The following is a 13,862-nucleotide window of genomic DNA, read 5'->3' on the forward strand; positions in this document are numbered from 1 at the left end:
AATTTGCAGATTTCAGTTAGAGAGGACACTAAATGTATATCCCCGTTCATCTCGGATTAGGATAGATTAAAATACATATGTCGAATAGTTGGTGGATTGATTTATTTGAACAGCGATGATGTAACCGAATTTACTGGTTAAGAGGTGATGACCCTGGATGAAGGTTATATTTTTTTTTATCAACGTTCTGGACCATGAAGAAACAATTTAAGTGCCGCGCTGATTTCTGTGAAGAACCCGCGAGATAGAGAAAGAGCTCGAGCACATACTGGCAGGACCCAGAATGACATCGGGCTGAAAGCGAGTAAACTGGGGGTGAAAGTGTTCGGCACGTGTTCGGTCCATATTGACCCAGCACTTGATGACACCCGTCCAGCTTATGTTTAGGAACATAAACTCAACTGTCCCGTAACCACCACACGAACTACAGATTTTATCATCAACGCTTAGGCTGCGACCATGAAGACTTTCGCACCTGTCACGCATGGGCTAGAATCACTCGGTGTGAGTTGGGTTGTCCTGCCGCACCTTGTGCTTCCGACACAGACCCTGGAGCATGGCATTCACAAGTGGGTCCTCATAACGGATGGATTCTCTTGTGCTTCAGTTGTCATCTTAAAATGCTATTAACTTTTAGATGGCTGTTTTATTCTGTTGCTCATCTTTTTTTAAAAATGTGTTTATTGTATAGACTGTTTCATTGTTACTGGATGTTTTAACACAACTGGTCGGCGCGTTACCTGTTGTTTTGGAACACCACGTTGATCAAGCGGTTTGTGAAAACTGGGGGAAAAAAATAGGTCCGTACTGTATCAGTTCAGGGTACGAGTCTCGAAAGGGAACGGCAGCAGGAGTGGGATTCGAAGCAGGAACATTCAGGCTTGCAAGGGAACGGCCCTCGACACTACGCCACCTGCCGGGCTGGTCAGCAGGAATCGGGTCTGCTGTCATGCGGGTGGGCGGCTGCGGGGGGTGGGGAGTGGGGGGGGGCGGCTACAGCAGCGCGGACGGAGCGCACAGCGGCGCCCCACCACTGCGGAGCCCCTCCAGCCCGCATCGCGCATCCCGCATCTCCCAACCACGTCCCGCATCCCGGAGGAGAGAGGACCAATAGCAGAGCGCGCAGCATCCTCAGCATCCCCAGCATCCCCAGCATCCTCACTCTGACTCCCTGCGTCAAGGCGTGAACATCTGTTTCTTTTTTTAAACTTATTTCTCGAAAGAGACGCGTTTCTTCCTGTGGGACTGGAGCGGTCCGGTCCGTTTGGCTTCTCGCATGCGCTCATTGTGACCGTGGTGGAAACGCGTGGATGCGACGCACTTTGAGGGAAATCAAACAGAACAAACCGCCGCCACCTCATAACCCCGCTCATCTTTTTATTTATTTATTTTTTTTAATCTTTTCATGAAAAAAAAAAACCTTTTTGTCAGCGAGTGTGCGCGCGTGTGAATTAACGGGGATTTTTTCAACGGGAAAAACAAAAAAAAAACAAAAAACTGATTTTATGTGCGCGGCGAAGACGGAAAACAGGAACTCCGGCAGTTGTGCATTAATCGCATTTTAAAAAAAAATCATTTTTGTTGACGTCTTCTATGTGGCATCGCACTGTACTGGGCTATCAAAGGCATATATAAATATATAAATATATATAGAGACATATAGACTGGAGGCCAGGTTCAGTGCTTCCGACGCAGTCCTCGGCTACCCCGCCGTTACGTAGCGGCTCAAGCTCCATTTCAGCACCGCGGACAGACGCCCATGACCCCCCAGCAGGAGAATATCTCATATTTCATATTTCACCCTGGACCCTTCTGGACGGCGTGAAAGAAGAGGCGCATCCGGTGAGTTCGGGGCTTTTATTACCGATGGAGATGCCGTCAGGGCGGGCGAGTCCGCGTCGCCGCGGTTCGTTTCCCTCTTTTCTGTTCCACATTATTGTCATTTTTCGTCTGCAGCCGCAGCACCAGAAAGCGCACAGGATCCGTTTGGTGAGGCGACTGAAATATTACAAACATCATATAATGGAGGGAGGCGATTCGACTGTAAACGGGAGGTGTAAATAAGAGCAAAAGTGTGAATCAGCGCGCTGTAAAACGGAGAATTTGCTCCTTAGTTTATTGTCCCCGACGCAGAGCCCGCGGGCTGCCAAGAAGAGCGCCACAGGAGCAGCATTATGTTCCAAATACGCAACATCATTCATTTCTTATTATTCATGCCTTTATTGTACAAAAGGTGGTGGGGGGGGGGGGGTGGCGTAAAACGAACAACCACGAGCTCGACCAACAACGGGATGGCTCTTCTAAAATTCAGTGAATAAAGAGGAATAAACGACGTTTTTGTAAGCTACATTTTTATTGTTGTGAAGCCCACAATTTTTCATTCAAACGATGCAATACGATTGATCACACAGGTCCATCCTGTACAGAGATGGAAATGAAGCATTGCATTGTTCAATTTATCCTGGTCTTCAGAAAAGGAGGCCGATAGCACACCATTTCTAATAATAATAATAATAATAATAAATTATAATTTTTATTATTATTATTACTACTACTACTATTGCAGGTTCTGCGGTCCTGCTATTTGCCGGGCTGCTGCCCGTTACGTAAAAGCGCGCTGTGAGCCGCAGCACACAGGGTCTCCGCCACCAGCATCGGCATGTGTCTCCTGGGCCTCAGAGATCACTGAAGAGGGAGATCATAAACAGTAACATTAACAGGAGGCTACCGTTGTTATTACTACCACTGTCTTATAAAGTTAGATTGGAACAACACAGAAGTGCCACAGGGGAGCTGGGAGGGACGATGATGATGTTGTGCTGCAGCAACACTCATGAATGTAGGACCGAACCCTAAACGCAGAGGATGATGTTGAAGAAGGGAAGGGAGAACAACCGAAAGGCAAAGGAGATGTTTCCTCCTGCTCTGTGCCAAGTGTCGGTAAGGGTTCGAGGCATTCGGAAAGGATGCGCTTTTTGCTCTGCTTTGTTGTCCTTTTGAATTTCACACCCATTGCTGACAGACTGCCCGTGACTCATTTACAATGAAAGGTAACCGAGACCCCTGCGTATTGGGACGTGTCGCGTGGGACACGACGGTGCGGTGGAGCAATTGGGCCGAACGCAGAGCTTGAGCACAAAGGACAGATCAAGAGAAGGGAAACAACCGGCAGGCATTTCTCCATGTAATCACTTCAACGGGGGGCACGGGGGGGGGGGCGTGTGCGGATCACCTTCTCCGTTTGTGTACATTTGTCCGGTAATGGAAATGAACAAATAATGTAGCGCCCTTAAATACGCATCACCAAGCGAACTGCGATTGAAAGGGACTAAAAAGACAGCAGTCTGCCCTCCATTCAGCCGTCGTGTCTCTGCTCAGCAAATGAATGAAGGGACCACAATTTGCATAAACACATCTACATTTTTATTAATAAATATGATAATTGACCCCATGCTCTACTGTAATGATTTAATGTGTTTAAGAAAACAATGATGTGAGCTGCTGCCATTCATCATTTTGCACTAATACGCTCGATTTAGAGCGAAACTCAATTCTGAGCAGACAGGAATTGTTTTCTCCTACGTCCTCCCAACAGTATTGGTTTTGTAGTAATCCCTGGCCTCTCATCCCCCCCAGGAGCAGAGGGAGAGCTCAGAGCCACACTCCGACAGTCCGGAAACGTCATCCAGACCGTTCCGGCGTGCCGTGAATGCCGGACAGAAGCTAGCCCCGGCAGCGCGGCTCTCCAGACCGTGAGGCCCTCCCCTCACCCCGTGCGACCTTTCGGCTCGGTCCCCCGCTGAGGCACCGAGGCTCACGCCCGTGTCTGCCGCTCTCACCGGCGAGCACCCACCCCCGCCACCATGGGCACTGTGCTATCTCTGTCGCCCAGCTACCGCAAGGCCGGGCTCCTCGAGGATGGCCCCGCCACGGTAGGCCCCTACACGGCCGTGCAGAACAGCAAGAACGCCAAAGACAAGAACCTGAAGCGACACTCGCTCATCAGCGTGCTGCCCTGGAAGCGCATCGTTGCCGTCTCGGCCAAGAAGAAGGGCTCCAAGAAGGTGCAGCCCAACACGACGTACCAGAACAACGTGACCCACCTCAACAATGAGAACCTGAAGAAGTCGCAGTCATGCGCCAATCTGTCCACCTTCGCCCAGGACTCCAGCGCCCCGGTCATCCCGGGCTCCAAGACTTCCGCCAATGTGGCCTCCTCGGTGAAGAAGGTGCCCCCTTCGGGTTCCAGCACGGCCGCCCCCGGCACACCGAAGCGGGTCATCGTCCAGGCGTCCACCAGCGAGCTGCTCCGCTGCCTGGGCGAGTTCCTCTGCCGCCGCTGCTACCGGCTGAAGCACCTGTCGCCGACAGACCCGGTGCTGTGGCTGCGCAGCGTGGACCGCTCGCTGCTGCTGCAGGGCTGGCAGGACCAGGGCTTCATCACGCCCGCCAACGTGGTCTTCGTCTACATGCTGTGCCGCGACGTCGTCTCCTCCGAGGTGGCCACCGAGCACGAGCTGCAGGCCGTGCTGCTCACCTGCCTCTACCTGTCCTACTCCTACATGGGCAACGAGATCTCGTACCCGCTCAAGCCCTTCCTGGTGGAGAGCTCCAAGGAGACCTTCTGGGACCGCTGCCTGTCCATCATCAACCTGATGAGCGCCAAGATGCTGCAGATCAACTCGGACCCGCACTACTTCACCCAGGTGTTCGCTGACCTCAAGAACGAGAGTCAGAAGGAGGAGGAGAGGAGCCGCTTGCTCATCGGACTGGACCGGTGAGGAGACACGGCACTGGGGGAGGGAGGGCGGCACTGTGGTCTGCTCCCATCTGGCATTTCTCAGCGGGGTCGGGGAGCACCTCGGTGGCATTGTGGGAAATTAGCACGTCAATGTCGCCACAGCTAGATCGTAACAGTGGGTCATGTTATCAATGACAATTAGTGCTTAATAAAGCATAATATTACATAAAACACAAAGGTATTTGGCAGAATTAGGGCCCTTCCACTGTGCACAAAAGTACGTTCCAGAACATTTCAAGCACTTTCAGCTCAATGTTTCCTTTACCAGGCTGTGAGCTTCTGGTGTCCTTCAGCATGAGGGACTCTGGACAGCAATACGGAAACTTGTACAAAGGGGAGTTTTTACTGTAGACAGATGCCCAATGTAAAAGGGGGGAAAAAGAATCAATGCGTCACGCAGAACTCTTGGAGTAGTGAAATGCTGGACTTGAGCTCATCCTCAGCTCAGGACATGGTAGAGGAGTATAAAATAGACAACATGAGAAGGAAGGAGAACAGGACTGAAGAAGTGGAGCTTAAAGTGTGCAGACGGACAGAAGGTGATGGTCTGGAGCAAGTGGTCTGTGCTCCGTGTGGTCGGTTCTCCTCCATGACCGTGGCCTGGAAACACTAAGGACCGCGGAGCTCAATGGTTCAATGTCGCAGTGTCACGTCACAACACGGCTTCACAGGTGTAGAATTTGTGTGTGTGTGTGTGTGTGTGTGTGTGTGTGTGTGTGTGTGTGTGTGTGTGTGTGTGTGTGTGTGTGTGAGAGAGGAGAAGGCAACCAGATAAAAGACCCAAACATGGTAAACGTTTCTCAGTGAAGGAAGCCTTACTTTGTTTTCACCTGGAGAAAAACAGAACAATTATTCCCATCTTTGCTTGCTGGGCAACAACAGACTTTTATGTTTTTTCAGTCATATTTTTACATTTACACTCGTCCGTCACGCAGTTCCCATGGAGTCGTAACGAAGACGGCTTCCTGAATGGCTTCTTCGCTTGGTTTTTATGGAACCCGTGAAGACAAGTTTTCTCTGTTGATTCTGCACTATTAGCTAATGTTTGGCATTCGATGTCAAAAGAGTTAATGGCTTTGACCTCAATTCACTTTTCACTGCTTTTCTGCTCCAAATTCACCAAGTCACCTTGGTGAATAAGGCGCGTGGGCCGATAGCGCTACATAGTATCCATTGGAAGTCGCTTTGTGGAAAAGCGTCTGCTAAATAAATAAATGTAAAATTTAAATCGTTCTTTGAACGAGAGCAGTCTCACACTTACTTACTGTACTCATTTACTTACTGTACCAGCAAAACGGAGTGAAATACGGACAGAATGTGCTGGAACTCATCAACAAACTCCCACGAAAAGTATGAAAAATATGTGAAAGATTTTGTTTTGTTGGGAAGCGAGAAGACGTTTGGCTGGAATGAGGACTAGGTGTTGCAGATGTGTTTGGAGAACATGTCCAGAGATACCTGAAGGATTTGAGATGTGGCACCTGCGGAGCTCTTTGGTTGTTCGTGTAATGATATCGGCGTTTCACGGCATATTGGTGAGAGAACGTAGTACAGTACTGTCACCTACTGTACATATGCATTTAGGTGAAAGCAGAAGAGACTCTGCATGATAAATTGTGCAGTGAAATGAGAACTGGTAAAGTGAGTCAAGTGAGCCTCAGTCACAAACTGTGTGTTGTATGAAGGAGGAAAGCGGTAAACTTTAAGGCAGATTAAGAAAAACTTAAATCACGACTGGACTGACGTGGAGAAAACATCAACCGACCAGAGCGGTTCTTGTGAACGGCTGCTTCTCCACTTGACATTTATTCGAAATGCAGCGATTCGTCTGACGCTTTCCTCCAAAAGCAATTTACACCGATAAGCTACTTACACTGATTTACGCATTTATACAGCAGGGTGATTTCTACAGTATCAGTTCAGGGTAAGTACCTTGATCAAGAGCACTACAGCAGGAGGTGGGATTGGAACATGTGTCCTCTAAGTGGAAAGCAATGGCTGTAACCACTGCGCCACCTGCTGCCCAAAAAAAGGTGCGGCAAATGTAGTGTATAGTAGTGTACAGTACAGCGTACAGTAACAGGCAGCCCTCGAGTACCTGGGGAATGTGCGACTCACCTGCGGCGGTGGGAATTTTCTATTGCAGACTCCAGTCTGTAAGGAAGCCGGAGAGAACGCCGCGGCACCTCCAGCAGCACAAAGCTAAAGCGTCCAAGGAGGAGCTGCCGGCCTCCCTGCCCACGGCGGCAAACACAATGTAAGCAGAGGCCCCTTTAGAAGCTTGGGGGGTTCACAGGTGGACGATGGTCCTGGACAAGTGCAACTCGGTACACAAAAAACTATACACATACATACATACATACATACAAACGTACATACATACTTGCATTCATACATATATATATATACATATACAGTATATAAAAATATACATTTGCCCGCTTTCTTATGACACCGACAGTGGTCAGCTGTGCATGCTTTCTTTCAGTATTTGTGTCTTTCAAATTTCTTTCTGGAAATGGGGAGAAAAAAAACAAACAAAAAAAAAAAAAAAACAACAAATGAATGCACACATTGATTAGTTTTCTTTATTGCTGCTGTTCCACACTTAAAAAAAAAAGAAAAAAAAAAAAAGAAAAAAAAAAAGGAATTTTTGTATCTGGGAAAAAAAAAAGAAAAAACCAACAACAACATGTTTCTGGATGCTTCATACATGATCTTTTCTTCAGTGCCGGTTGTTTGAAACAGAGCAAGTGAGGAGATGAGGGACAGAGAGAGGAGGCACCGTCCCTGAAGCACATGGGACACGGTTGCTAAGGACTCACCTGGTGCTTTGGACGTGGGGCGAGGTGCCGTGTCACTTTGAACGGGCGGCGTAAAGGGGATGTACTCACGGATACGCTATGCTCTGTGGCAATCGCAGTGCGCCGGAGTCCCAGGGTTCGAGTGCTGGGCCCACACTGACTCGGTGTGTCACCGAGTCCTGCCATTTCTTTTCCCCACTTGCAACACAAAGTAGTTGTTTTGGAAAAATACTTTAAAAGGTTAAAAAAAAAAAAAAAAAAAAAACTAATTGTTCAGATTTATCTCTTTGGTTCTTTTGTGTATCTTGTTGTGTACATCTTTGTTGAACAAAAAAAAGAGAAAAAGACAACAGTGTTATTAGAATTTAAAAGAGGGGAGTCGCTCCCTTTGATTGCATGTGGGTGTGTGTGTGCGCGCGTGCGTGGAGTGAACGAATGTGCATTTGTACTGATGAAAGCGTGAGTTTGTTTTCTTACGGGGGACGGGGTGCGAAAAGGAAGTTGAGTCGTTTGGGGTGGGGTGGGTCCAATCGGGTCGGGACCAGGGTGCTGAACCAACACAGTTGTTCAACTGACAAAAGCTGTTGCTGTAACTGAACCTTTTTCTGTTCGTTTCTGCTTATTTTTATTTATTTTTGTACCGTGATGGAAATTAAAATGCACTGATTGTTCATGACGCACAAAGGAGTTACTGTCTCTGTGTCTTCAGTGTCTCCATCATCAGCAGTAAGATGCACACGTGACCCTGACCCTGGACCACGCCGATCGAGGGAAAAGGTGTCGAACCTGTAGCACCCTGTCTTACTGTAGTTTCCCACAACCAGGAGACAGAAAGGAGAGAGTGTCGCAACTTTTCTCTGAGGACGTCTTTATTGACATACAGAATAATGGTCCTGCGTTACAAAACATGCTCTGATACACACGTGAAGCACTGCGTGTCGCTGCGAATGCGTTGGTTCTGATACACACGTGTGTATATGTACATATATATGTACGTATGTATGTACCTGAAGCTTGGGGAACAACACAACGTGTAAAAGTGGCCAACGCACAGGAAATGCCCTGTTGACAAAAGCGGTGGTACTGTGTCGGAGGGGGGAGCTTTCTGCTGACAGGTCACTTATTTGCATACAGATGTCAAATTCGACTCTCAGGTCATTTAATAAGGTAAAAAGGGTTTAAATACAGTACAGTACTTTACTGAAATTGTACAAATGGCATTGCAGCAGAAATTAACTTGAACTTCACAAAGATCTTGATCAAGTTTCTTTGATCTTTTGGCATAACAAAAAAGATTAAAAATATGTTTTACTTCAGCTGTCATTTAGAAGAGCGTTAGCAGCACGTTGGTGTCACTTTGGGCCACAGAAACACACTGACACATCGATGGCAGAACTCAACCGATTGTAGGATCGACGTCCACGCACGCCGACACACAACACAGAACCCACCCAGAGTGGAGAGGTGAGTCTCTCTCTCACCCTCACACACACAGGAGCACAAGAACATGGAAGAACATGGAGAAAATGCACTGTGATGGCAGTGAAATGCCCTCCCTCTCTTTTTCACACAACTGTGTTCTGCCCAAAATTAAATATAGAAAATCCAGTTTCATACGGCCACTGGGACCTATAATAAAAGCACGGGGGGCTTTTTAGGAGAAAACACTGCCGTCACTGTGACTTTGAGGATTTAGCCGTATGGTGAAGTGTCACGCGTTGGGTATGGGGGGAGGGGGGGTGACCGGCTGATCCCCAGCGGATTTGTTTAAACTTAAGTCGAGACCAAAATGAGGAGCTCACGCAAAAAAGTATGAGCTGAACAATGGAAGATGACCCTTGCGAACAGAAAGAGATTCAGTCGACCACACACACCACAGAGGTTGGACAAGAGCTCGTGGTGCCACACTGCGTGGTACAACAAAGAGCCCTCAGCTACAGCGATGTCTGTCCGTCTCCATGAGGCGCAGTCGTCAACGCCACACAACAGCGTAGAATACATGGAGACACATCCTCTATGTTCTGTATGTCCTAGTCTTAACACATGTGCGTGTGCACTTTTACACCATTTACACCAGGTAGACACCCCACTGAGACACACGAACAGCCCAAGGGTATGAGATTCTGGAAGAGACTTCTCTCGCTCACCGGTCGTTTGCTTTATGACCACATTTAGGGCATTTTTTTATGGGGGAACTTACAGCTTCCTTACATTCCTTACGTCACTGCCAGTGACCGCACCTCCACCCCACTGAGCGTTTGGTGGGAAGTGGGTTGATGGAGCACAGCAGACCAGGCTTTGCACAGGAACAGAGTGTGTGTGTCTGTCTGTGCACCTGTGCCAGATCATCCTCTATGACAGAGGATCCACATGAGCCACTTTGGCCAAATAGCAAAGGTACAGCGCAAGATGGAAATACAGTGCTTTCCACTGAACACGCACTTCAATATGCAACACAAGTGGCCAATTATCCAGCAGGTGTTTGGAGCTGTGATTACTATTATTACTATTATTGTTATTATTATTACTGTTATTATTAAAGAGCAAATACAGGAGCACAGCTTGAAGGAAGCTGTGAAAAGGCTACACTGTGGGTCTGCTGAAGACTGCGCTCGGCACTTTCTGTCCTCCATAGGAAGTACACAAAGTAGGCCAAGCGCCCAGGGAGCTCTTGCCTCAAACTCCCAGCATGCCCTTCAGTCAGTCTGAGTCAATACTGTGTACTTGGAGTAGTCAGAGTACTGCGGTAAGGGAAAGAGAGAAGGTTGAGGAGCACTGATCTGAAACAGAAACTGCACAGATGTGACATCATTCGTGTTGAGAGAAAGATGGACACCAAGTGCCATTTGGCTGAGGAGACTGTGAGGACCGGACTGAGTGGTGACCGTCCGCATCCCGCTCTCATCCCCCATTCAGCATTGTTCTGAGGTCCTGCCGCTCTTCTCCATCTCCTTCCTCCACTGCTCTTGGAGAGCAGTGTTCCTCAGGATGTATATGGGCCAAACTGAACCTGTTCATGGGCAGGTACACAGCCTGGTCTCATCAGGAATTTGCAAATGCTCAGTTAAAAGGCTACTCCGCAAACGGCATGAGAACGAAAAGGGAATGAAGAGGAACAGCAGTGCTTCACTGAGACAGACAGACATCTGGTGTGAACGTGGGGTCAAAGACTCTGGTGAACCAGCCGGGTTTTACACTAGAGAGGAGTATAGGTGGCAGAGCTGCTCCGGTCAGAGCACCACCACAATATCAATTCCCTACCGAGACAACAGGGTCTTCACTGCAGCGGTGTGGCACCCAGTCCCAGTCTGAAGGAGGGAGGGAGGAAGGAAGGAAGGAAGAAAGGACGGACGGACGGACACACACACAAACTTCACACACACACCTCCTCCCTAGTGGACACAGATTCCACTGTTACTGAAGTCATGTCATTCAGTCTGAAAACCTATCGCAGTTTCCCATGTTCTTTAATTACAGTAGTCTCTTCTTGCTCGTTGCTGTGGGCTCGGGCCGTACATCTCAGGGCTGACAGCTGTGATTTTTACATTCTTTTTTCCATTCAGTAAAATATGCTTTGAATAATATTTAGAAACTTCTAAGATATTTAACCTCCAGCCCTCGAAACACTTGAAAAAGGGCTCTTCTGCCTTTATTAGGTGTTTGGGGGGTTACTGTGTGGACAGAATTAAAAAGCTGCCAGAGAAAAGAGATCATTTCTTTAGCGTTGCTCTGTTACAGCGAACATGGTGAAAGAAACAGACGACGGTCCACCTGAGTCATCTCGGCCAACACCCCCCTAACCCCTGGGCTATTACAGTCAACAGGGCGCATCCGTTGTTTACTGATGGACGCAATACGACTGGCAGACACCACAGCTTCCTGTCTTTTGTCACCAGTTGGAAATCCGCACTCCGTGTGGGTGTGTATTCAGATCCCTTAGGGCTGGAATGTATATCTGATCTGCTGAATACAGATAAGCTACCTAATATATCATATATAAACAACATATAAGAAATATATGGATATGTAAAGGTGCAAAAACATGTATATAAATTAAGAAATTTTGCTGCTCCTCTCAGAAGCAGTTTATGGGTTCCAGGATATGCTCAACATACCCCCCCGCCCCCAGCCTCTGCCTGCTGACATGTCAAAACTGATTTACATATTCAAATCTAATAATCCTACATGGCAATAAAATGTAGAGAGAACACACACAGAATATGGTGTGAAAGATGATACACTGTCATTGCTAACAAGGCTAACCCAAGGCTCTTTGGGTTTCAGCACAGACGGAGTGAGCATCAACCCCTGTGGGAGACACCAGTGCCCCCCAGCACCCCCACCCCCCACACCATGGCAATCCAAAAGCAAGCGTATGTACAAGTGAGAAAGAACTGCAATCAGAGAGGCTGACAGAGGAAACAGAGCAATGACAGCATGGTATACAGAGCAGAGACGCTGTACGTTTGCTCACTGAATTGTCTTGCCGTGGTTTGGGACGCACTCCCAGTTTGGGGTCACTTCAGCACACCATTTACATCTTTTGTTATCTAACAGCCTTCCATCATGTCAAATTTCTAAAACAAAACAACTGTTTATGATCAAGCCTGGGATGTTTTCTAGCTTCCAGGTAAAGAGTCACACAACAATTTCATATTCCCAAAAACAATAGAAAAATCATGGCTTATGGAATACTACTTATGGAAAATTAACCATATTAAACTTAATCAGCTATGTTATAAAATAACAAAAATTAACATCAACATCATCCCATTTCTCAAATTGTTCTGTTTTGTGAAGACAGGCCCTTTGACACAGCCTCAATGGATAAACTCTTATTTTGTTCCAAATCAATTTTCCTCATTATAAAATAAGAAGGGGGGGGGGGGGGGGGAAATCAATCTGCTGGGAGACAGGTATTAAGAGAAAGATGTCATAACATTAAAAGCCACCCACTGACCATCCTGTCCCTCAAATCTCTCCACATGTCGAGGTACCCCACGTCTCCGTTTGGCTGAAAGCGGACTGGACTCTGGTACTTCTAGTTGCCCGGCACAGCCAGGATGTACCCTGAGCGGCTTTTGGTGAACTCCGGCTGAGACAGGTTGATCTTGGGCTCCACGACAATGGTGCACTTCCTGCCGTGCATGCTGCACTGGATAGGGCTGACAACGCTCACCTGCAGCTTCCTCTTTTCACTGCAGACAGGGACAGAGAGAAAAAGAGCAGACATAACTGGTCAGGTGAAGCAAGGTCACGGGTTCGATATGCCGACAATCTTTAGGCCCACCAGAAGCATGACGCTGAAGCTGGAGCACGGAAAGTTGTAGTCTTGCTTTAGAGCCGCAGCCAGTGGTACAAGCAGGACGCGTGGTGCGGCGCAGGAGCATTGTCATGATTTGTCACCCGACAGACCTTGATCACACACAAACATTTTGTCTTTGTCGCAACAACATTCCGTTCACACTCCTCACAACAAATGAAAAACTACTCGCGAGTGTTAGACTTAAAAGATGTCTGCTAAATACAACCCTCCAGAGGTGAGCAGGAATACGTTACATTTACTCTGTTACTTAGACTTAACTTTAAGAAAATTTATAGAGAAATTTTTTTTTTTTTTGGCACTGATTCTGTTTACTTTAAGTAAAGAAAGATGTACTTTAACTCCTTTATATTTGTGTTGTGCCCATTTCTTTATAGTTTTTCACATTTAATGTTTTAACTCAAGTTACTGTTATGGTAAAGTATAGTGTTACTCAATTTCACTAGCCTCGTCAGCCCTCAGTTCCACTTATTTTCAAGTGGACATGTGCGATTACATGAATAATTTCTCTTCGCTGCACACACACTTTTTGTCCATTTCACTGGCCGTTGGCTTGGTCGACTCTCAGTCAGTTTCCCCTGCAATGAGTTCAGTGCGGAGATTCACTTCAATTGTCTGACAACCTAGTTCATTCATGGACTCAGGAAATCAACTCCAAAGAAAAATTAAAAAACTTTACTAGTGTAAATCTGATGAGTACATTCAGACAAGTAAACCGCGCTTGGCTGCTCTACCTACTTCTGCAGTTCCCAGAGTCATGGTCTGCACAGCACGACCAAGAGCGTTAACCTGGTTTCGTGCCTGAGCGCATGGCGAGGCCCGTACTGAGCGCACACAGCACAAGTGGGGGCCTGGTTGCTCTCTGAAGGGGGAATTAGCGCAGCTCCATCCCACACACGGGTCCTCTGTGCTTATGTAAGCAGGATCAGCACCA

General features: G+C 47.5%; 2 protein-coding genes across 3 annotated transcripts in view; one reads left to right on the forward strand and one right to left on the reverse strand.

The window, feature by feature from the left end:
* The first annotated feature begins 1,042 nt into the window (after positions 1–1,042).
* cdk5r1b (cyclin dependent kinase 5, regulatory subunit 1b (p35)) lies at positions 1,043–8,402 on the forward strand. 2 transcript variants are annotated; one of them, XM_029247525.1, is made up of 4 exons: positions 1,044–1,842; positions 3,637–4,777; positions 6,948–7,058; positions 7,531–8,402. In XM_029247525.1, exons 2-4 carry the CDS (start codon positions 3,864–3,866, stop codon positions 7,556–7,558), a joined length of 1,053 nt encoding a protein of 350 aa, XP_029103358.1. In that variant the 5' UTR covers positions 1,044–1,842; positions 3,637–3,863; the 3' UTR covers positions 7,559–8,402. The 2 variants fall into 2 exon arrangements, with proteins under 2 accessions (XP_029103359.1, XP_029103358.1); XM_029247526.1 differs by lacking the exons at positions 6,948–7,058; positions 7,531–8,402 and having other exon boundaries at positions 1,043–1,842; positions 3,637–4,781.
* Positions 8,403–8,442: 40 nt separating this feature from the next.
* The window catches only part of myo1d (myosin 1D), a 65,927-nt gene continuing 60,507 nt past the window's right edge, over positions 8,443–13,862 (reverse strand). Inside the window, exon 22 of the mRNA XM_018726287.2 lies at positions 8,443–12,803. Within this exon, the coding sequence (XP_018581803.1) occupies positions 12,647–12,803 (157 nt within the window). The 3' untranslated portion in view covers positions 8,443–12,646. The remainder of the gene's footprint in view (positions 12,804–13,862) is intronic.

The sequence above is a fragment of the Scleropages formosus genome, chromosome 21 (genome assembly GCF_900964775.1).
Source record: "Scleropages formosus chromosome 21, fSclFor1.1, whole genome shotgun sequence".
NCBI classification, from domain to species: domain Eukaryota; kingdom Metazoa; phylum Chordata; class Actinopteri; order Osteoglossiformes; family Osteoglossidae; genus Scleropages; species Scleropages formosus.